The sequence below is a fragment of the Bos indicus x Bos taurus genome, chromosome 7, assembly GCF_003369695.1.
Source record: "Bos indicus x Bos taurus breed Angus x Brahman F1 hybrid chromosome 7, Bos_hybrid_MaternalHap_v2.0, whole genome shotgun sequence".
Taxonomy (NCBI): Eukaryota; Metazoa; Chordata; class Mammalia; order Artiodactyla; family Bovidae; genus Bos; species Bos indicus x Bos taurus.
In genome coordinates this window covers 92,903,889-92,927,176 of record NC_040082.1, presented here as the reverse complement: position 1 = coordinate 92,927,176, position 23,288 = coordinate 92,903,889, and the positions used below count along the sequence as shown (strand labels likewise).

Below are 23,288 nucleotides of genomic sequence, written 5' to 3'. Positions count from 1 at the left end.
AATAAAGTCTTGCCCTACTCACCTCCTGCTTCTTAGGCTTTGCACATGCTGTTCCCTCTGCCTGGACCACTCCTGCCTCCTCATCCATCTAACTCCACCTCAACTTTCAAGTGTCCACTTTAATGCCTCCTCCTCTGAGCAGCCTTCCCTGATGGCTCAGACTCATCAGGTCTCCCACTGTGATGCTCCGGAAAACCCTCTACTCCTACCACCTCAACTAGAATAACTTAGCCAAACCCTGTCTCCTGCTACCCACCTAGGAGCTTTGGGAGGACAGGAAATATCCTGTTTTAGTCATCAATTTACTTCAGAGGATATATACAATAGATATTGAATAAAAATTACTCATCATGACTGTGATCCCATAGACACTGTTAACATATACAGGAATCCAGCCTTTCTACCACCACCCCCTGCCCAGGCTAAAAAGAATTCTGGCTTGGTCAAACTGCATCTCCTGCTCCCTACCTTTCAGGTGGACTATGCTTACTCCTTGGAAGGAAAGTTATGACCAACCTAGATAGCATATTCAAAAGCAGAATATTTGTTGGCATTACTTTGCCAACAAAGGTCTGTCTAGTCAAGGCTATGGTTTTTCCAGTGGTCATGTATGGATGTGAGAGTTGGACTGTGAAGAAGGCTGCGCGCCAAAGAATTGATGCTTTTGAACTGTGGTGCTGGAGAAGACTCTTGAGAGCCCCTTGGACTGCAAGGAGATCCAACCAGTCCATTCTGAAGGAGATCAGCCCTGGGATTTCTTTGGAAGGAACGATGCTAAAGCTGAAACTCCAGTACTTTGGCCACCTCATGCGAAGAGTTGACTCATTGGAAAAGACTCTGATGCTGGGAGGGATTGGGGGCAGGAGGAGAAGGGGACGACAGAGGATAAGATGGCTGGATGGCATCACTGACTCGATGGATGTGAGTCTGGGTGAACTCCGGGAGTTGGTGACGGACAGGGAGGCCTGGTGTGCTGCGATTCATGGGGTCGCAAAGAGTTGGACACGACTGAGCGACTGAACTGAACTGATGCTTTGCTGAGACCACCCTATTATGATAAGATTCTGTGACACAGAATCAATGGGAGAGGGCATGAGGTGTGCCCAGCCAGCTAAGACTACAGATGGAGTTTGTCAGCAAACCAAAAAAGGGAGGGTGGCCAGTGAATAAAAAAGGTGAATGGGAGGGGGTGGAGGAATAAACTGGGAATTTGAGATGGACAGATGGACACTACTATATATAAAGAGATGAACAACAAGGACCTACTTATAATACAGGGAACTATATTCAATATCTTATAATAACCTACAATGGAAAAGAATCTGAAAAATATCTGTATAACTAAATCACTTTGCTGTATACCTAAATCACTGTAAGCTCCCAGGTGGGTAGCGGGAGACAGGGTTTGGCTAAGTTATTCTAGTTGAGGTGGTAGGAATAGAGGGTTTTCCGGAGCATCACAGTGGGAGACCTGATGAGTCTGAGCCATCAGGGAAGGTTGCTCAGAGGAGGATGCATTAAAGTGGACACTTGAAAGTTGAGGTGGAGTTAGATGGATGAGGAGGCAGGAGTGGTCCAGGCAGAGGGAACAGCATGTGCAAAGCCTAAGAAGCAGGAGGTGAGTAGGGCAAGACTTTATTCAACTAAACTTCAATTTTAAAAAACATCTGTATACATAAAAAAGTGAATGGGAGGCAAGAACATGATAACAAGGATTGCCATGTTCCAAGCACCCCCTTCACAGTGTTTAAGCAAAGCTAATAACAAATTGACTTTGCTATTTAAAAATTCCTTTCAGGTTTCTGGAACTAGAACAGATGTTTTATAAGTAGAATGTTATGTGGTCATTAACATAATTGTTGAGATCTCTCCCTGGGTCAGCATCACTGAGGCAAAGCCTAGATTTCTTTCTGCCCTGCACAGCATCCCCTGCTGACTCACCTAGCTCATTCCTCTTTTTGTCTTGAGCCCGCCGATGTGGCTTATCCTGAAGGGAGAGACAAAAGAGCAAGCATGACTATCTGTACCCCGTCTGGGGGCTCCTCAACCCTTATTTGCCTGCAGATGTGCCTGCTCAGTCACTCAGTTGTGTCAGACTCTTTGCAGCCCCAGGACTGTAGCCTGCCAGGCTCCTCTGTCCATGGGATTTCCCAGGCAAGAATAGTGGAGTGGGTTGCCATTTCCTCCTCCAGGGGATCTTCTAGACCCAGGGATCAACTGGGCATCCAGCCAAGAGCCACACCCACTGATAGAGTCTCCCAGATCCTTCCTTCCCGACTCCTGCCCCACTTTCCATGCACAGAAAGGAACATGGGGGGTCTCACCTTCTTCATAGTTCCTGAATAATCTATGAGAGGGTAAATATACAGATATACTGGTTAGAATGGGGTTGGGGGGAACCCTCATGCAGAAACCCACCTCCCACCTCAGTCCCCTAGTACCTTGTCCATGTCGACCACACGGAGGGACCCTCCCAAGACACTCCTTGTGTGCAGGTGCTCGGCACCGTTGACAGCGGTACCCCTGATAGAAAGTGCCTCTGAGATGCAGGAGAAGATAAAGGAAGGAGTCAGTGATGCTGAACAAACACAGCCAATCATTTTGCCAACAACATAAAGGGCCCCTTTGGGTTTTTTTAGAGCAGAAGAGAGACAGAGAAGCTGAAGATCAAAGGAGAGCCTCCCCCCTCCCAACTCAGGGGCATGATGGCCAGGGGAGCCCCCCCACCCCACAGAGGAAGGGACAACCCACCCCAGCAACCAGGTCCATCCTCCCAGATTCCCACCTCAGCAGCATCTGGCAAGCCTTGCAGGATGTGGTCTCCTCAAAGGAAAACATCTGAAAGTCATGACCATTGGCAGTGGCGTTCTCGGGGTAGATGTTGGAGCTGACGAGGGAAGAGAATTCCATGCAATGGAACAGGATTCAGCCATTAAAGGCAATGACGTACCAGTACACGCTGCAGCCTACTGTTTCATTGCATGGATATGCCCTATTGCGTTTCTCCATGCGCCCACTGATGGACCGTTGGATTGTGACCATTTTGCTAGTGAATAGTGCTTCAGTGAACATAGGTGGGGACAGAAAGTGGGTGAGTGGGTGCCAGGGGCTGGGAGTAGGGAAAACAGGAAGGGATCACTGCTTGAGTGCAGGGTCTCATCTGGGGGTTTGAAGATATTCTGGAACTAGATAGAGGTGATGGTTGCACAGTGTGAATTTACCAAATACCACTGAATTGTGCACTTTTTTAAAAGATTTTTTTTAATGTGGACCATTTTAAAAGTCTTTATTGAATGTGTTACAATATTGCTTCTATTTCTTATGTTTTGGTTTTTTGGCCACAAGGCATGTAGGATCTTAGTTCCCTGACCAGGGATTGAATTCATACCCCCCTGCACTGGAAGGGGGAGTTTCAACCATTGAACTGCCAGGGAAGTCCCAGAATTGTGCACTTCAAAATGGCTAAGTTTTTGTTATGTGAATGTCATCTCAAGAAAGAGAAGGAGGTGGAAGACAAGGAGGAAGGATTTCGAGGCTGGTGATGGAAAATCGTGAACACTTGGCATTCTGGGGATGCAGACTGTCTTGAAAGCCTGTTCCTCCCACTTCCCAGAGGAAGAAACTGAGGTTCTCAGTGACCCCATGGCAAGGTGAGACTAAAGCCCAAAACTGCCTAAAGTCCTCTGAGGATGGAAAGATGGAGGAGGAGGGGGTCTCACATGGCCATCTCGAACTGCTCCATCCACTTCTTCTTTAGTTCTCGTGTCTTGAAGAACAGCTCATAGCCCTGGGCACCTTGGTCCTCAATCAGGAGGAACATGTGAGTCCACTGTGGAGAAGCAGGGTTTAAAATGAAGGCACCCACCCTGCAGAGGGTGGGACCACATGCCCATTGACCCTACTGCTCTGGGGAGGAAGGGGTCAAGCCAACTACAGCCTGTCTGCCCCCAGGAGAGCCGTGTAAAGGGCTTCCCAGGAGAAGCAAATACACATCCACAAATCTAGATTCATACACATGCATACTTATACCTATGGCTGATTCACACTGAGGTATGACAGAAACCAACACAATATTGTAAAGCAATTATCCTCCAATTAAAAACAAATTTAAATAAAAAATTTTTTTAATTACAAAACAAAATCACACTTGGGACTTCTGTGGCTGTCCGGTGGTTAAGACTCTGCACTTCCACTGCAGGGGGGCATGAGTCAGATCCTTGATGGGGGAACTAAGATTCCACAGGCCACGTGGCCAAAATAAATAAATTAAATTTTAAAAATTAATTTATTTCTCTTAATTGGAGACTAATTACTTTACAACACTGTAGTGATTTTTGCCATACACTGACATGAATCAGCCAAGGGTGTACGTGTGTCCCCCATCCTGAACCTCCCTCCCACCTCCCTCCCCATCCCATCCCTCAAAGTTGTCCCAGGGTCCCGGCTTTGAGTGCCCTGTTTCATGCATCGAACTTGGACTGGTGATCTATTTCACATATGATAATATACATGTTTCAGTGCTAAATCACACACACACACACACAGGCATTCCAAGGGCCAAGTAGAGAGCTCAAGTGGCATTGAGGGTCCCCAGCATTGGGGTCTCCCAGTTACCACCTCTGAGCCTTACCTTCTTGTTGTCCCTCTCTCCGGAGGAGTCATCTCGAACCTGGAAGCTGTGCAGGTTCACAAAGTCCTTGAGGTCGTAGGTGTCCCCTCGGCGCTTACAGATGAGCAGAGCTTTGTCAAGCAGGAAGGCATACCTGGAAGCAATCAAGTGTCCCTGTCTGGCTCCTCCCTAAGTTCCCACAAGCTCTCCACTTGATCCCCTCCCACTTTCCGGGCCCACTCTGCTGTCAATCTAGGATTCTGGCTCTTCTTCTCCACAGTGGCCAACTTGGCCACGCCTACCTGTCTATTTTGACTTCACCCATTTGATTCTTGCTGTTCCTGCCACCTGTCCGTCTTGGCTCCACCCACACAACCATGCTGGCTCTGCTTGTCCTCTCAGTCTAGGCTCCACCCACTGGTACATACGGCCCCACCTACCTCAGATGGTAAAGAATCTGCCTGCAATGAGGGAAAGCCAGGTTCGATCCCTAGGTTGGGAAGATCCCCTAGAGAAGGGAATGGCAACCCACTCCAGTACTCTTGCCTGGAGATTCCCATGAAGAGAGGAGCCTGGCGGGCTACAGTCTATGGGATCGCAAAGAGTCGGAGACACCTGGGCAACAAACTTTTTTTTTCAAAACCTGTCTATCTAGAAATAGCACCAAGCCCTTGCCCAGATTCCATCCTAGAACTATGTTGGCTCCACCCACCTGCCTAACCAGTAGCCTGGCCCCGCCCCTGTCCAGGCTCCGCCCCAGATCCGTATTGGCTCCGCCCACCTGTCCATCTTGGAGCGCCTCTCCACCGAAGTTATCTTCAGCTCACCATCGATCTTGGGTCGGCCGTAGTGGGCTAGAGACTGGTCCTACACAGCAGACAAGACGTCTGGCAAGGGGCCCCCAGGAGGAGATGACACCCCCTCTCCACGTGGCCACATCCCGGCCCTCCCCGCCCACCCCCTCACCAGGTTCTCGATGGACAGCTGGAAGTTGGTAATCTGCCGCAGCGTCTCATTGTCCCGCTTGACCTCGTTTACGCACTGTGCCAGGTCCTGGGGGTGGGGCAAGGGTGAGCCTGGGTGCCCCGCTCCCCCAGTCCTATCCCCCACCTGGCAGGGGACAGAGGGTCAACCTCCAGCAGGGGGCAGCAGGAGAATGTCACTGTCCCCAAGGGGGATGCTGGGAATGAATCATTCGAGGTACAGGAGGTCTCGAGAGGGCGGTGGAGGGAGGGGGCGGCCGTGGGTGTGGCCGTGCCTGGGTGGTACTCCCTGACTTAAACCCATGGGTGTCTGGGTGGCACTGCCATCCCTCTGTGTGACCACTCACCCTCATGGCATCTAGGGCCAGCCGCAAGTTGTCCTTCTCCATTGCATCCTGTGTGTGTTTCACCAGCTCCTGTGTGACCCACAGAGATGCATATTGCCTGGGCCTGCCCCCTCCTCCTGGGGGGCCTTCCAAACAAGCCTGGCCCACCAGCTCCTTCTTCCTCCTTCTGCTGTCCCTAGAGGCTGGGGCACAGCCCCAGTGACCCCCTCCCAGAAAGGGAAGCCCAGCCCCCAGGAGCCCTTGCAGGGAGATCTGTGTGCCCCTAGAAGCCCATGCCTTCCCCGCTTTGTGCACCTGGAGCAGGAGGTGATATTTGAGCACTCGCTGCATGGGCACCATCAACAGGTCCCTTAAGGTGAACCTCCCGTTGTTGGCGCGCTGACTACATTCCTAGGGGGTTGGAGAAAGGGGTGAGTGAGAAGAGGTGGAAGCAGGTGGGGATTGTTCTAGACCCTGAAGCCTCTTCTCCCCGCTCCCCAAGGAAATAAAGAACACCATGGGGTGCGGGTGACCAGCTGGAGGCTGCCTGGGGTAGATGTCCAGGATTCCTCAGCTGATGGGGGCTCCAGAGAGGGAGGTAGACAGGCCTGGAGGGTCCCCATGATGGAGACCAAAGAAATTGAATGGACAGCAGACACTGGCCATCCCTCATCATCCCTACTCTGTCTATGCTTCCACTAGACAAACGGATCCAGGTTGGGATTCAGTCCAGGATCCGTGCTCCCTCCAGGATCAGGGCTTGGCTGGGATCGGGGCTCTGTGTGAAGTTGGAACTCAGCCCAGAACTGGGGTTTGGCCCAGACTTGGTGCACAGCCAGGGTTGGGCCTCTGGCTGGGGTTCAGTGTGCCCTCGGAGTTCAGGTCAGTGTCAGAACCTCAGGCTGGTACCAGGGCTCCATCCAGAGTACAGGGTTCAGCTGGGATCAGTTTCTCCCACTTAGCTGATCAGTACCTCCCTCCACAAACCTTCAGCGGACAGACCCCTGACTAGGCTGCAGCAGGAAGGGATGCTCTTTCCAGCTCAGTCTCCCCACTACTGCCCCCCAGAGAGTGGAAAGGAGTGAGAGAACTTCCCCCCGCAAAGATGAAGCCCATCCCCTACTTCCAGCTTCATTTGTACATCCTCCCGGGCTGTGGCCACGCGGTCCAGGTGCTTGCTGGCAGACTCCACCTGGCTACAGTAGCGGCCATAGATGAGGAACCTGCAGGAAGAGGGCAGGCGGCCGGGGAATGACACTGGCACCAAGGTCTGGCAGATCTGGGTGTCAATCCCGGCCCTGCCTCTTCCCAGCTGGATGGTGCTGAGCCTCAGTCTCCCTGTCTGTAAAATGGGCATAACAATAGCACCTCCCACATATGGATTATTGTAGCATTAAATGAGATAATGCACAAGAAGCTCTAAGTGGAGCACCTGGCATATCATCTCTGCTTAATGTTCATTTATTTAATAAGAATTTATTGAACACATACTGTGTGCCAAGTTCCACATTAAGCTCTGTAGAATTCCCTGGTAGCCCAGGTGGTAAAGAATCCACCTGCAGTGCAGGAGACCCCTGTTCGATTCCTGGGTTGGAAATATCCTCTGGAGAAGGGAATGGCTACACACTCCAGTATTCTGGCCTGGAGAATTCCATGGACTATATAGTCCATGGGGTCACAAAGAGTCAGACATGACTGAGAGACTTAAAAAAAAAAAAAGGCATCAATTTATTCGATCCTCACCACAACCCCAAAGAGGTACATTCTTTGGATCACACTGATTTTAGAGATGCAGAAGTAGAAGCACAGAGAGGTTAAGTGACTTTCTAGTGCCATACAGCTCACAAGAGGAAGAGCTGGGAATTTAACCAGAGATGAGCAGCACTGTGCCCACAAGCAAGGATAGAAAAGCCTTCTCTGCTTGGTGGTCTATGAGGGCAATGTCTCCCGAATGCCCAGCCTGGGCAGGGCAGGGTGGCCTCCAGAGGTCTGGGCTGGATGCCTGGGTCTCACCTCTCCTTGTATTTGATGAAGACCTGGTAGAGGGTGGATGCACCAGGGTTGGCCAGGGCTTCCTTCATCTCCTTTAGGAAATGGGTGTGTACACGAAGCAGGTCCTACTTGGAGGGAAGGGGTGAGGCTTGGGGTGGGAGCCTGGAGCTGGGGATGCTGGGTGGGAGAAGGATCATCCGCCCACCCTACGAGGTTCATCTCCCAACCCCCACATCCCAGGGACAGGTGAAGCCAGCAAACCATCCCCTCTGTACAGAAGCCCGGGAAGGCAGTAATCAGTCAGCTCACCTCAATGTTGATGAAGATAATCTCGACGTCTTGGGGTTTAAGGAACCGCTGCAAGGGCTTCATAAAATGCTGTGGGGGAGTGGGGAGAGAAGGATGGAGAAGGGGAAGACTCCTCCTTCCAGGCAAGCCCCAGAGACACAGAGAGGAGGAGACAGAGATGGAAAGGGAGACTGGGAGAGAGAGAGAGATGTGTAGAGAGAAAGAGACAGAGGCAAGGAAACAGAAAATGAGAGAAAAGAGTAATGGAGAAAGTCCACACAAAAAACCTGTACAGGACTGTTCCATGCAGAATTTATTATCATAAATTCCCAAAGCAGAAACAACCCATATGTCTATCGACAGATGAATAAATAACAAAATGTGGTCCATCCAGAAAAAGGAGTGAAGCAATGACACGCACTTCAGTGTGGATGAGCCTTGAAACACGAGATTCAGCGAGAGGAGCCAGGCACAGAAGGCCACATGGTGAATGAGTTCATTTAGATGAAATGTCCAGAATAAGTACGCCACAGAGACAGAAAGTAGGTTAGTGGGTGCCAGGGAGGGGCTGGGGGGAAATCAGAGTTTAAGGGGTGATGGCTAAGGGGTATGGGGTTTCTTTGAGGGATGATGAAAATGTTCTAAAATTGGGAATTTCCTGGTTGTCCAGTGGTTAGGAGAGCCTGGGTTCAATTCCTGGCCCAGGAACGAAAATCTCACAAGCTGCAAGGCCAAAACAACAGGAAAAAAAGAAAATGTTCTAAAATTAAACCGTGGTGGGTCGGGAAGATCCCTTGGAGAAGGAAATGGTAACCCACTCCAGTATTCTTGCCTGGAAAATCCCATGGACAGAGAAGCCTGGTAGAAGCCTGGTAGGCTACAGTCCACGGGGTCACAAAGAGTCAGACACGACTTCACCTTCACCTTCACCTTCACCTTCACACAACTTTGTGGGGTTCCCAGGTGGCGCTAGTAGCAAAGAACCTGCCTGCCAACGCAGGAGACACAGGTTCAATCCCCGGGTCAGGTAGATCCCCTGGAGGAGGGCCTGGCAACCCACTCCAGTATTCTTGCCTGGAGAATCCTATGGACAGAGGAGCCTGGTGGGCTACAGTCCATGGGGTCACAAAGAGTTGGACATGACTGAGCACACATACAATACTGTAAATCAACTATACTCCAATAAATTTTTTTGAAAATAAACAGTGATGATGGTGGCAAACCCTTGTGAATATACCAGAAAATATTAAATTGTAGATGTTCAATGGCTGAATTGTATGGCACTTTGATTAAATCTCAATAAAATGGTTAAAAAAGAGATGGCCAGGGACTTCCCTGGTGGTCCAGTGCTTAAGACTCCATGCTTCCACTGCAGGGGGCATGGGTTAGATCCCTGGTCCAGGGAACTGAGATCTCACATGCCACATAGTGCAGCAAAAAAAAAAAAAGCGAGAGATGGCCAAAGGAAAAAGAGGAAGTAGAAAGTGAGAGTAATAGAGATAAATGGACAAATGAAGATACAGGAAAAGAGGGCGACAGGGATAAAGAGACACAGAAGGAGAGAAATTCAAACAGAGGGAGAAGTAGGGAGCAACGCCGAGGGGACCAGAGACTATGAGAGATGAAGAAATACGGAGCAGTGAGGATGGGAAACATCCCCAAGCCCGTGTGGGCTGGATGATGCCTCTCCGCTCTGCGCATGCGTCTGGCAAGGACCCGGTCGGAGCATCACCTGTTGGATGGAGCCCAGCGTGTCCGTATACTTCTCCTCCGTCTGCTGGATCTCCCGCAGACAGCAGCACCGCTTGTCATACTCTGTCATCTTGGGCTGAGAGTGGGGAGGAGAGGCTGATGTTGGGGTGTCCGGGGATGCGCCCCACCCATGAGCCTGCCCAACCCGGTCCTGCGCCCCCACACACCGGCATGGGCACCGGCTCCGAGCGCATGAGGTCCTCGTAGACCTCGTCGCCCTCTGCCTCCTCGTTCTCCACGCAGTCGTACAGGTCCTCATCCTCCTCCACCGTGTCGCTGCAGGACGCGGAGTCAGGCGGAGCCAGAGAAGCCTCCAGACCAGCCCCCAGACCAGGGACCCTCCGACACCCCAGGGAGAGGCCAGTCCCCTCAGACCCCCACCCCCCATGGCGGGGCCTTGTCTCCTCAGACCACCAGGGCAGGATCATGGTCTCAGACACTCACTCGATCTGGTCGGACAGGCCACTGTAGATGTCTTCATCACCCACACTCTCCTCAGTGGGGAAGGGCCTGGGGGAACCAAGATGGTATGAGCAGAGACCCAGGGGGGCCAGGTGGGCAGGAGGCTTCAAGGAGGAGGAATAGGGCCTAACGGGGTCCAGAGCTGTCAGCTCACGTAGTTACTCACATGATCCCCTTGTTCTGGGCAATCGGGGTCCAGGACAGGGCAGACAGGGTGTAGATGACCTGTGACGGGGGCCAAGGCTGCTCAGCAAGCCCCTTGCCCACCCACATGCCAGAACACAGCCTCCAAGCACTTGACCTTGAGGTTAGACTTCATGTCCCTGGGAGCCCAATTCAGAATTTTCCCACCTTCCTATGTCCCCACATCAGCATGTCCACATTCCCTTAACTGAGCACCCACCACTTGAACCCTTTGTTCTAGTCAATCGCCATAACCACTCAGACAGAATGGGATGATCTTATTTCCAAGTTACAATGGACCTAGGGCTCAGAGAAGCACGGCCACAAATCTGAGGTCACACAGCAAGTGATGGGACAGGGACTCAAACTGGGTTCCACGTGTTCCAAGCAAGGCTGTTTGCACCTGCTGTATGACTTGTTCTAGCCCAGCAGTCCTTCCCTGACAACACTTGGTTTGTCCAGTGTAGACATTCATGGAAATGAATTGAAATCCAGTCTTTGGGCTCTAGGTGTCCATCTCACAGGCAGCTCAGTCCCATCTTACCTTGCCAAAATCCTGCACATCGAAGAGGTCGAAGGCCTCAAAGAGTTCACTCCGCTTGAGGCCAAACTTCTCGTAGCAGGTAGACAGAAAGGTGCGGATATTCTTAAGGCAGAGGAACTGTGGAAAGAGAGACGAGGTTGGAGGAAACAAAATGGGACAGGGGAGAAGTTGACTCCTGGCCATTGGGCTTGAGGTCTGGCACAGAAGAGGGAAAATAAGGCACAGCCCCCTCTCAGGAAAGATCAAGCTGTACCGGAAGCCACATTTACCCCTGCATTTTTTCTTGCTGAAGTACAACTCATAAGATACAAAGTTAACCATTAACAGATAACAATCTGGTGTGTATAAACAATGGAATGTTACTCAGCCATTGAAAAGGAATTACATTTTGATTTATGCTGCATCACAGATAAATCTTGAAAACATTATGCTAAGTGAAATATGCCAAACACAGAAAGATGAAAGGTGTATGATACCACCTATATAAGGTCCCTAGAAAAGGTACATCCATAGAGACAGAAATTAGGATGGGGGACATGCCAGAGGCTGGGGGAGGGGATGGGGAGTCTGTGTTTAATGGGCACAGAGTTTCTGTTGGGGATGATGAAAAAGTTTTGGATATAGTGGTGATGGTGACACAATGTAATGAATGTATTAAATGCCACTGAATTGTATATTTACAAGTGGTTAAAATGGCAAGTATTATTGTTTTATTTTATATATATGTTATTTGTATATTTTCATATAAAATTTTATTTATATTTATAAAATATACTTATTTTATTTATATATAATGATAAATATGCATAGTTTACCACAATAAAAAATTTAACCATTAACCACTTTATTCATTTTTTAATTAATTTTTATTGGGGTATAGTTGATTTACAATGTTGTGTTAGTTTCTGCTCTCCAACAAAGTTTTTCAGTTATACATATACATATATCCACTCTTTTTAAGATTCTTTTCCTGTGTAGGTCATTACAGAGTCTTTTTTTAGAGCAATGTAAAAATATTTTTATTTTCAAAAACAGTAGATGCAAGCATTTAAGGTTGTCTAATACTATTGTTGGAGAAGGCAATGGCACCCCACTCAAATACTCTTGCCTGGAAAATCCCATGGATGGAAGAGCCTGGTAGGCTGCAGTCCATGGGGTCGCTGAGGGTTGGACATGACTTGAGCGACTTCACTTTCACTTTTCACTTTCCTGCATAGAGAAGGAAATGGCAACCCACTCCAGTGTTCTTGCCTGGAGAATCCCAGGGACGGGGGAGCCTGGTGGACTGCGGTCTATGGGGTCGAACAGAGTTGGACACGACTGAAGCGACTCAGCAGCAGCAGCAATAACCTATAATGGACTTCCCTGGTGGTTCAGTGGTAAAGAATCTGCCTGCAATGCAGGAGACACAGGTTCAATCCCTGGGTCGGGAAGATCCCCTGGAGAAGAAAATGGCAACAAGCGCCAGCATTCTTGCCTGGGAAAATCCATGGACAGAGGAGCCTGGGGGGCTACAGTCCATGGGGTCACAAAAGAGTCGGACATGACTTAACAACTAAACAACAACTCTGTGATTCTACAATATTTGTATTTGGGGATGCCTACTTTATGTGGTTGGGTACTCAGACTTGTTCCATTCTCTTGATAACCCTGTGGAGTTTTAATGCCCATTTTACCTAAAAGGAAGCAGGCTCAAAGAGGGAAGGAAAGTTGCCCAAGATTATTAACTGCAAGAGTGACTCTGTGCCTGGGAATTCCCTGGTGGTCTAGTGGTTAAGACTCTGCGCTTCCAGTGCAGAGGACACAGGTTTGATCCCCCGTCGGAGAATGTGTGGCCCAAAAAAAAAAATAAATTCTATGCACAGGGAACTCTGCTCAATATTATGTAACAACCTAAATGGGACAAGAATTTGAAAAAGAACAGATACATGTATGTGTATCACTGAATCACCCGACTGTAAACCTGAAACTAACACAACTTGTTAATCAACTATACTCCAATATAAAATAAGAAGTTAAAAAAGGAAAAAGAGTAAGCATGTGGCACAGAAAACACGCTTCTGGTTATCAAAGGGGAAAGGCCGAGAGGGTGACAAATTAGGAGATGGGGATTTACACACTATTGACTATAAAATAAACAACAGGGACCTACTGTATAGCACAGGTAACTATACTCAATACTCTTGAAATAACTTACAGTGGAAAAGAATCTGAAAAAGACTATATGGCAACCCACTCCAGTATTCCTCCCTGGAGAATCCCCATGGAGAGAGGAGCCTGACAGGCTACAGTCCATGGGTTCCCAAAGAGTCAGACACAACTGAGCAACTAAGCACAGCACACACACATATATAACTGTATCATATGTGCTATGCACTTGAAGCTAACAACACGGTAAAATTCTTGCCTGGCGAATCCCCGTGGACAGAGAAGCCTGCTGGGCTACAGTCCACAGCATCACAAAGATATGGATATGACTTAAGGGACTTAGCACGCGCAAATCAACTATACCTCATTTTTTAAAAATCCAAATAAAAACAAACAAACAAAAGTAAGACCATGGAAGAGCTGAAATTTAATTCCCAGATGGTGTGAATCTGGAGTTGATTTTCTTGACTATAACTTCATTGCTTTGCATGCAGTGGAAGTCACCATGAGCACCTGCCACCTGTTCCATTCTCAGCACTTTCTCTATATTGTTTTAAATTTATGTATCTTCAAATATGTATATATATATATAAGGTAAGCAACAGGACGGTTTGATGTACTTATTCATAGTGAAAGCATTATTACAGTCAAGCTGATTAACACTTCTCATAGTCACCATGAATAACACTATAATAATACAATATTATACTATAATATTATAATATAATAATATAATATTATATAATAATATAATATAATAATATAATAACACTATGAATAACACACTTCTCATAGTCACGTGTGTAATGAATGCACTTGAAATCTACTCTCAGAGCGTAATTATGGTGTTCAGTACAGTGTTACCAAGTACAGTCATACAGTACCCTAGAGCTCCAGACTGACTCATACTATGTAACTTCAACTTAATACCCTTTAACCAATATCTGCACATTAATTTCCCCACCCCTACCCCCAGCTCTTTGTACCTATGGTTCTACTCTGCTTCTGTTAAGTTTTACTCTCTCTGTGTAGAGGTCAGCTCATCAAAATGAATTTAAAAATTAAACAGGAATGCTTCTACTGTGTGTGTCCCCATTAATCATAATGTTCGCTGTTGGTTCCTAACAGAAATTCTGTTCTTCTTTGTCTTTTTTTTCTAATTGAAGTATTAGTTGATTTACACTGTTGTCTTAGCCTCAGGTGTACAACAAAGTGATTCAGATATAGATAGATAATTCTTTTTCAGATTATTTTCCATTGTAAATTTTTGCAAGGTCTTCCCTGGTGGTCCAGTGGTGATGAATCTGCCTGCCTATGTAGGCAACACGGGTTCAATCCCTGATCAGGGAAGATCACACATGCTGTGGAGCAACAAAGCCCCTGCACCAAACTGTTGAGTCCACATGCTGTACCTGCTGGAGCCCATGAGCACAGACCCTGTGCTCTGTGACAAGAGAAGCGCTGCAACGCAAAGCCCACATACAACTACAGCAGACCCCATGGGATGCAACTAGAGAAAGCCAGCACAGCAACAAAGACCCAGTGCAGCCAAAAATAAAAATGATAATAATAAATAAGTTGTTATAAGATAATGAATATAGTTCCCTGTGCGATATAGTAGGTCTTTGTTAGTCATCTATTTTATATATAGCAGGGTATATATGTTAATCCCAAACTTCTAATTTATAGAAACGTTTTTATCCATTTAAATAAGTTTCTTTGTATTCCTAGCTTCTTGGAAAGTCTTTGTATTTGCTTATTTCATTGAATCAAAAATGGATGTTGACTTTGATTAAGTGATTTCAAAGACCTATACAAGACAAGCAAGTGTATTTTGTTCTTGATTCAATTAGTATAGTGAGTTATATTAATCGAATCCCCAATACTGAATCTTTGGTTCTTTTGAAGTGACTCTCAATTTTTTTCTGCATTTGAAAAAGGTAAAAATGAGTCACACAACATCTATGGGCTCTAAAATGTCAGTGTAAAACCCTGATTATAATTTCAGTGTCATTAATTCCTATGTATCTAAAAATTATAGATTTTTGGAGGCTATTCCACCTCAATATTTGTGAATATTTTTGCTCACATGCATGTGGCCACATTTAAGTCAGATCAGAAATGATTAAAATAATGTAAAGGGGAATTTATTTTGAATTTTTTAAATGTATGTAATCGTATTTATATGAGAGATACCATGGAATCCTTGCAATAATCTTACAAAATAATTACAACTATTATACTCATTTTATAGATAAGAAAACTCAGGCAGGGACAGACACAGCTGGAGTACAAACTTAGCTGCATTTATGAATCAATTCAATACACACTGTTCTCTGTATCTTTGTATCTCACACTTTCATCTTCAGATTGTATCTTCTTCTGAATTATTTCCACATCCACAGCCTACTTAAGCCATTCTACGTGAAACATGAACTTTAACATAATTGAATGTATTTAAGGCGAGAACATCCTACTCTCAAAGAAAACCAGGATCGAGTGCTATAAACAGAAGTCAGTATAAAACAAATATGATGTAAATAGTGTTATAAAATTTTAGCTTGGTGGTCCAGTGGTTAGGACTCCGCACTCCCAATGCAGAAGGCCAGAATTCAACCCCTGGTCAGGGAACTAGATCCCACATGCCACAGCTAAAGATCCTGTATGTCACAACTAAGATCTGGTGCCGCCAAATAAATAAATATTTTTTAAAAAATTTAAACCTTTGTCTTAGGTAAAAAGCAAAACATTACACTTAACACTGAAATGCTGCAGAAATTTTCTTTGACATCAGAATTAAGGCAAGAGTGCCCACTGTTCATTCTTATTCATATTGCACCAAAGCGCTTAACCTGTGTTGTAAGACAAGACAAAGAAAGAAAAGGAAATTAGAAAAGAAAGACATTAATGCTCGGTTTTGCAAATGATATGATTGTCAACATAGAAAGCCCCAAAGAACACACACATAAATAACTGGAATCAATAAAATAGCAATGCCACTGAATACAAACTCAACTTAGTGCATCACATGTGGGCACATCAACAACAATCAGAAAATGTGTTGTTTTTTAAAGATAACATTTGTGAAATATTAGAATAAGCCAAACTAAACTACGGTGATAGAAATCAAATCAGTGGTTGCTTCTGGGGTGGGGAGGGTAGAAGAGATTGACTCAGAAAGGCTGCAAGTGATGAAAAAGTTCCGTGTCTTGATAAGGGTGTGGGTTGCACAAGGGTACATGTTTGCTAGAACTGATTGAACAATAAGTTGAAGAACCGAGCATTTCCCTGTATGAAAACTGGATTCGATTTTAAAAGGATAGCATTTCCCATCATCTAAAAAATGTAAAAGCTCAATGTCTGCCAGTTCAGGGACATGGGTTTAATCCCTGGGTCACGAATATCCCCTGGAGTAGCTAATATATTCTCCAGTACTCTTGCCTGGGAAAACCACAGATAGAGGAGCCTGACGGGCTAGAGTTCATAGGGTCACAAAAGAATCAGACACAACTTTGTGACTAAACAACAACAAAATGTTACACAAACAACAAAGCTGGTTAATATCTAACACATCTAACAAAAGAAGTACAAATCCTTTATGAAGTAAATTATAAAATTTTATGGAAAGGTATGAAGGAGCATCTAAATAACTAGAGTGACATATGTACTAATTCTTATCTAGAAAAACTCAAAAAAAAAAAAAAGAAAAACTCAATATTTAAAAATTTTCAGCCTTCACCAAAACTGAGCTATAGATTCAAGGCAATTACTATTAAAATCCCAGAATGACTTTTCACTGAACATCTTTTATGTGACCATCACTGAACTCCAGGGCTCTCTTTAAACCTTACAATCTTTAATCCCTGGAGCCAGGACAGAGATCCTGGGATGGTTAAGGTAGAGAACAGGATGGAGAATAAACTCCCACAGTGCCCCTAATCCAAAAGGATACACGAAGGAAATTCTGTGGCAGCCCAGTAATTAGAACTAACTCCATGTTCTCACTGCCAAGGGCCCAGGCTCAATTCCTGGTTGGAGAACTAAGATCAAGGTGTGTCTAAAAGAAGGATAAGAGGAGATTCTCCTATTCGCTGTGTGTCTTTGGGAAAATCACCTCCCCTCTCTGAACTTGTTTCCTCACGGACCATCATAATGCCCACTGTGGCATTTTGTTGTAATTCAATAGAATAATCCATGTAAAGGGTTCAGCATGGTGTGAGACCTCAATATCTGGAAATAATCATTATCACCATAGTGATTATCACATCATCAGTATTATGATTACCACCACCATAATCATCTTTATAATCATCACCATCAATATCATCACCATCTTCATCATCATGACCAACGTCACCATTACAATGACCGTTACTACCATCATCATCATTACCATCACCATCATCAACATCTTCATCATCATGATCAATGTCCTCATCATAATCTATATTACCATCACCATCATCATATTCATCTTCATCATCATCACCATCAGCAGCAGCAATATCACCATCATAGTCACCACTGTCCCCACCACGACAATCACCAGCATCACCACCATCACTGTCACTGCCATGGTCATCACCACCATCATCACTATGATTGTATTCACCATCATCTTCTTAGCTCCAGCTGGAGAGCCCAAGAGCATTCACCGACCCATCAGTTCCCAGAACTGGAAAAGACCTCAGGTAGCCACTAGTCTCCAATGTTCATCACCCAGAGAGAAGAAAAAAAATCCAGACAGTAGGAACTTATTCAAGGTCACAAAGCAAGCTGGGTATCTCATAGCACCTCCCAGGCCTTAGTTCTATTTCTGCTGCCTACCTGTGCAGAGGCCACTGAAAGTCCACGAGAATTCATGCTTTCTCTTCTATAATATGGAATTGCTGCTGCAAAGTTGACTGCCCAGCCAAAGACTACATTTCCATCCCCTCTTGCAAGTGGGTGTGGCCATATGCCTAGTTCCAGCCAATGGAATGTGAGTATTCATTAGATGCACCATTCTCAGGGCAACGTATTTAAGAAGTGAAATTGCATTCTGTGTACTTTCTTTTCTCCCGTTGTCTACAGGCAGAAATGATGCTGAGACTTTAAGGGATAGCAAAGCTACAAATGAAAATAGTCTCTGAATCACACCATCAGAAAAAAACCTCCCTCCTGATACCAGGAGGAACATTGGACTACTAGGTGAACAGGAAATAAATTTCTATTGAATTGCTGCTATGTCACTTCAGTCGTGTCTGACTCTGTGCGACCCCATAGACGGCAGCCCACCAGGCTCCCCCGTCCCTGGGATTCTCCAGGCAAGAATGCTGGAGGTGGGTTGCCATGTCCTTCTCCAATGCATGAAAGTGAAAAGTGAAAGTGAAGTCGCTCAGTCGTATCTGACTCTTAGCGACCCCATGGACTGCAGCCTACCAGGCTCCTCCATCCATGGGATTTTCCAGGCAAGAGTACTGGAGTGGGGTGCCATTGCCTTCTCCATCTATTGAATTAAGTCACTGCAAAGGCTTATTTGTTACAGCAGCTAGTGTTCTCCTAATACAGTAGCCTTAAGGGCCAGAGCCAGCTGTGGTCTGAATGATCCTCAGAGGCCCCTTGACCGCCCATTCTAGCTCTTCTTGTAATTGTTCCTCTAATTACACACGTGGCAATAAACGAACAGCTGGAACCTGAGCTAAGAGCTCCTGTCACATCTGCCTAGTGGACTTCTGCTCATCCTTCAAGGCTCATCTCCAATACTATTCTTCCAGGAAGCCTCCCCCAGTTTCTTCACCCAAGCAGAGTCCTCACCCTCATTCCCCTGCCCTGGGATCCCTTAGTATGATGTCCCTCTCCACCCCTAAATGTTACATATTTCACGTTTTACACCTTGTTCCTATTCTCCCTCTGCCTGAATGCCCCTTGTGATCATCAACAAATATTTTTCAGCTCCTACCATCTAGAAGGGCTTTCCAGGTGGTACTAGTGGTAAAGAACCTGCCTGCCAATGCAGGAGATGTAAGAGACGCAGGTTCGATCCCTGAGTCAGGAAGATCCCCTAGAGGGGGGCATGGCAACCCACTCCAGTATTCTTGCCTGGAGAATCCCTGTGGACAGAGGAGCCTGGCGGGCTACGGTCCATAGGGCCTCAAAGAGTCAGACACAGCTGAAACAACTTAGCACACATGCACCTAAAGCAACCTGAGTAAGAGTGTCAGAGCCCTCCAAGACAATACGCCTGGATGCAAACCCAAGTCCTCTCTGCAGCTCACCCGCGCCACCTTCCACCATCACCTCCCTCCACTCAGCTCCTCCCCATCCTCCCCTCACCCACTTGGCCCTCTTCACTATTCCTTGAACAGTCAGGCAAGATGAGCCCTAGGACCTTTGCACCAGATTACTCTCTTCCTAGAAGACTATTCATCCCCCCAATTAATTGGGTGCCTCCCTTCCTTGTCGCTTTTGGACCTTTGATGAAATGTCATTTCTCAGGGTGACCTTCCCAACCACTAGATTTAAACTTGTAGAGAATACCCTGGTGGTCCAATGGTTAGGACTTGGCGCTTTCACGCCCTGGGTCCTGATTCGATCCCTAGTCGGGGAAATAAGACCCCACAAGCCAAGAAGCATGGCCAAAAAATAAAATAAAATTGTAACATACACGTATTTCACTTTGCAATTTTTTAAAAAATGTATTTATTTTTGGTTGCACTGGGTCTCTGTTGCTGATCGTGGGCTTTCTCTAGTTGTGGCAAGAGAGGGCTAGACTCCAGTTGCAGTGTGCAGGCTTCCCATCGCAGTAGCTTCTCTTGTTGCACAGCACAGGCTCTAGCGCTCAAGGGCTTCAGTAGTTGCAACTTTCAGGCTTAGTTGCACTGAAGCATACGGGATCTTCCTGGACCTGGGATCAAACTTGTGTCCCCTGCATTGGCAGGCAGATTCTTAACCACTGGACCACCAGGGAAGTCCTCACTTATTTATTTTGTGACTGTCTGTCTGTATTGCCCCACACAAGCCCCCCCACCCCCCAACACTCTAGGACATCAGCACCACGAAGGCAGGATTCTCTGTGTATTTAGTTCACTGCTGTGGCCTCAACAGCTAGTTCAAGGCCCAGCACACAGTCAGTGCTCAAAAAAAAGTTGATGAAGGAATGGATCTCCATTTGACAGATGGGACAACTGAGGCTCAGAAAGGAGATAGCCCCTTCCCAAGCCCACACAGGTAGAAGTGGGGAGCCAGATACCAGCTCTGCAGGTCCAGAGGCAGCGCTCCTCGCCCAAGCTCTTCAAACTACACCAGGCTGCCTCGCGTTTCAGGGTACCGCACTGCAGGTGGAACTACCTGGAAACCAGGGTGCAAAGGCACCTGGGAAATGTAGTTCCCTTTGATACAGAGCAAAGCAAAGTGCAGGTAGGATCTGAGAGCAAGCAGGCTAATAACCCTCATAGAGCCTGAGCAAGTGACTGACTTTCTGAGCTCAGTGTGTTATCTCAGCTCCAATCCTTTGGCCACCTGATGCGAAGAGCCGATTCACTGGGAAAGACCCTGCTGCTGGGAAAGACCACTGAGCAGTTTGAGGGGCTCAGCATGTGACAGGAACCACATGTACCACTCTGCAGCCTGGCAGCCTTTGTGGGATGAGTCCAGACAGGACCTACAACAGAACAGATGGCCCCATCTGGCCTGAGGGAGGAAGTTCTCTGCTGACCTCAGGAAGATCAGCTGAGCCTTAAGCCTCGCCCCACCCCCCACCCAGTCATGTGACATCTCAAAAGGGGAAAGAGGGTATGACTCATCAGCTCTCTGGGCTGGAGTAGGGCCAGGTGAAGAAAGGGGCTCCCTCCGACAGCAGGAGTGACTGAGGTTAGACCACTAGAAGGACTTCCTGGTAGCCGGAAGTGTGGGCGAAGGTAGCAAAGGACAGGAGGCCCTTTGACTAAATGCAGAAGTGGCCTGGGAGACTTTTTTCCTCCCTGCTGGGGAAGAGGGGGGGCAACCCTCAGTTCCCCTCCTCCCTCCACCCGAACCTCAGAGCTGGGCTGGCATCTCGCCCATATGCAAATCAGCACCCAGACACTTCCCCCTTGCTTGCAGGTCCCCCACCATCACAGCCCTGCCCCAGGCAAAGAAAGGGCTGGAAAGGTCGGCCAGTTCATCACCCTCTTTCGGGTAACTGGTGTGCAGCGATAGAGGTCCCTTGGGGTGCTGGAGTTGGGGGCGACGGGATGTAGGGGACATGAAGCAGGAGAGTCAGAAGCCAAAGCCGAGCCCACAAACAAGCAGAAACCAGCTCCCCCACCCCCACCCCAGCCCCAGGGAGCCGACCGGAAACAGGAAATGCCTGTTACCAGGGCTTGCTCGGGGGAGACCGAGAAAGGGCGGCCCCGCCGCATTCAGCCCGTGCAGCCCCTTAATCTTGAGCTCGCAAGACTTCTTCCTGCAGACCAGAGAGGGTGGGCGTGCTGTGCATCCTTTTCGAAGCCTGCAAGCAGAGGTGCTGAGTATAAACGCCTCTTCCTGGCATTCAAAACCCTCCCTGCTCCAGCCCATCTCTCTCCCCATCCCCTCCCCTCCCACTCTAGCACGCATTCAACAATCTCACTACCAGTACAGGGGATCAGACAGACAGGGTTTGACTCTCAGCCAAGCCAACTGCAACCTGAAGGACCTTGAATGGGTCACTGCACCTCCCCGGTTCCTCTGTTTCCTCATCCTCACCATGGAAATAAAAATACCAGTCGAATCTCCACTCTATCCCCTACCCAACAGTCAGGGCCACACTTTCATTCAGCAAGCATGTGTTGAATGCCTGCTGTATGCCAAATCCTGGGACTGGGCGGTGGCTAAGACAGAACCTTGTCCCTACAGAGCTTACAGTCTAGTAGCGAGACAGACACCAAGCAGTTGTCATTGTTTAGCCGCTCAGTCTTGACCGATTCTTTGCGACCCCTTGGACTGTAACCCGCCAGGCTCCTCTGCCCATGGGATTTCCCAGGCAAGAATACTGGAGTGGATTGCCACTCCCTTCTCCAGGGTCTCTTCCCCGACTCAGGAATCGAATCCGCATCTCCTATGGCTCCCACGTTGGCAGGCAGATTCTTTAGCCCTGCGCCACGTGGGAAACCCCACTACTTGTGTAAAAAGTATTATAAACCTATTACAGTACAGCACTATGTAACAAATTGTGTTAGTTTTGGGTACCTGGTCTAACTTTGTTGCCCTTATGAAAAAGTTAGACTTACAGAGAATGGGGACTTTCATTCGTATGTAGGGGACTTACTGTAAACATTATTTTAGAGTGTGAGGTGGGAGAAAAGTGTTCCAGGCAAAGGGAATAGCATGAAAGGGGTCTCTGATCATTTAGCCACTCATTCACTGATTAGGGAAATATTTATTGAGCAACTATTATGTTCCAAACACTGGTTTAAATGCCAAGGATACAGTTGTGGAAAAAAAAAGATTTACATCCCTGCCTCCATGAGGCTGACATTCTGGCAGGAGACAGACAACAAATGTGTTACATGAGTGTGTATATAGCTTGTGTGTGTGTGTGTGTGCGTGCGCCCTCAGTCATGTCCTACTCTTTGCAACCCCATGAACTGTAGCCTGCCAGGCTCCTCTGTCCATGGGGATTCTCCAGGCAAGAATACTAGAATGGGTTGCCACTCCCTTCTCCAGGGGATTGTCCTGACCCAGGGATCGAACCCATGTCTCTTGTGTTTCCAGCATTGGCAGGTGGATTCTTCACCACTGCACGACCTGGGGAATTCATATAGCTTATTGCTGCTGCTGCTAAGTCGCTTCAGTCGTGTCCAACTCTGTGCGACCCCATAGACGGAAGCCCACCAGGCTCCCCCATCCCTGGGATTCTCCAGGCAAGAACACTGGAGTGGGTTGCCATTTCCTTCTCCAATGCATGAAAGTGAAAAGTGAAAGTGAAGTCACTCAGTTGGGTCCGACTCTTCGCGACCCCATGGACTCTAGCCCACCAGGCTCCTCCATCCATGGGATTT

General features: G+C 47.3%; 1 protein-coding gene across 1 annotated transcript in view; it reads right to left on the bottom strand.

Moving 5' to 3' along the window:
- VAV1 (vav guanine nucleotide exchange factor 1) overlaps positions 1–23,288 on the bottom strand; it is a 63,604-nt gene that overhangs the window by 23,265 nt on the left and 17,051 nt on the right. The window contains exons 2-19 of the mRNA XM_027547478.1: positions 11,140–11,256; positions 10,579–10,637; positions 10,395–10,460; positions 10,118–10,226; positions 9,931–10,026; positions 8,220–8,288; positions 7,932–8,035; positions 7,042–7,141; positions 6,234–6,329; positions 5,940–6,008; positions 5,576–5,662; positions 5,391–5,476; positions 4,631–4,763; positions 3,720–3,829; positions 2,786–2,887; positions 2,442–2,539; positions 2,325–2,347; positions 1,942–1,987 (exon numbers count right to left, since the gene is read on the bottom strand). Coding sequence (XP_027403279.1) covers positions 1,942–1,987; positions 2,325–2,347; positions 2,442–2,539; positions 2,786–2,887; positions 3,720–3,829; positions 4,631–4,763; positions 5,391–5,476; positions 5,576–5,662; positions 5,940–6,008; positions 6,234–6,329; positions 7,042–7,141; positions 7,932–8,035; positions 8,220–8,288; positions 9,931–10,026; positions 10,118–10,226; positions 10,395–10,460; positions 10,579–10,637; positions 11,140–11,256 — 1,570 coding nt within the window. The remainder of the gene's footprint in view (positions 1–1,941; positions 1,988–2,324; positions 2,348–2,441; positions 2,540–2,785; positions 2,888–3,719; positions 3,830–4,630; positions 4,764–5,390; positions 5,477–5,575; positions 5,663–5,939; positions 6,009–6,233; positions 6,330–7,041; positions 7,142–7,931; positions 8,036–8,219; positions 8,289–9,930; positions 10,027–10,117; positions 10,227–10,394; positions 10,461–10,578; positions 10,638–11,139; positions 11,257–23,288) is intronic.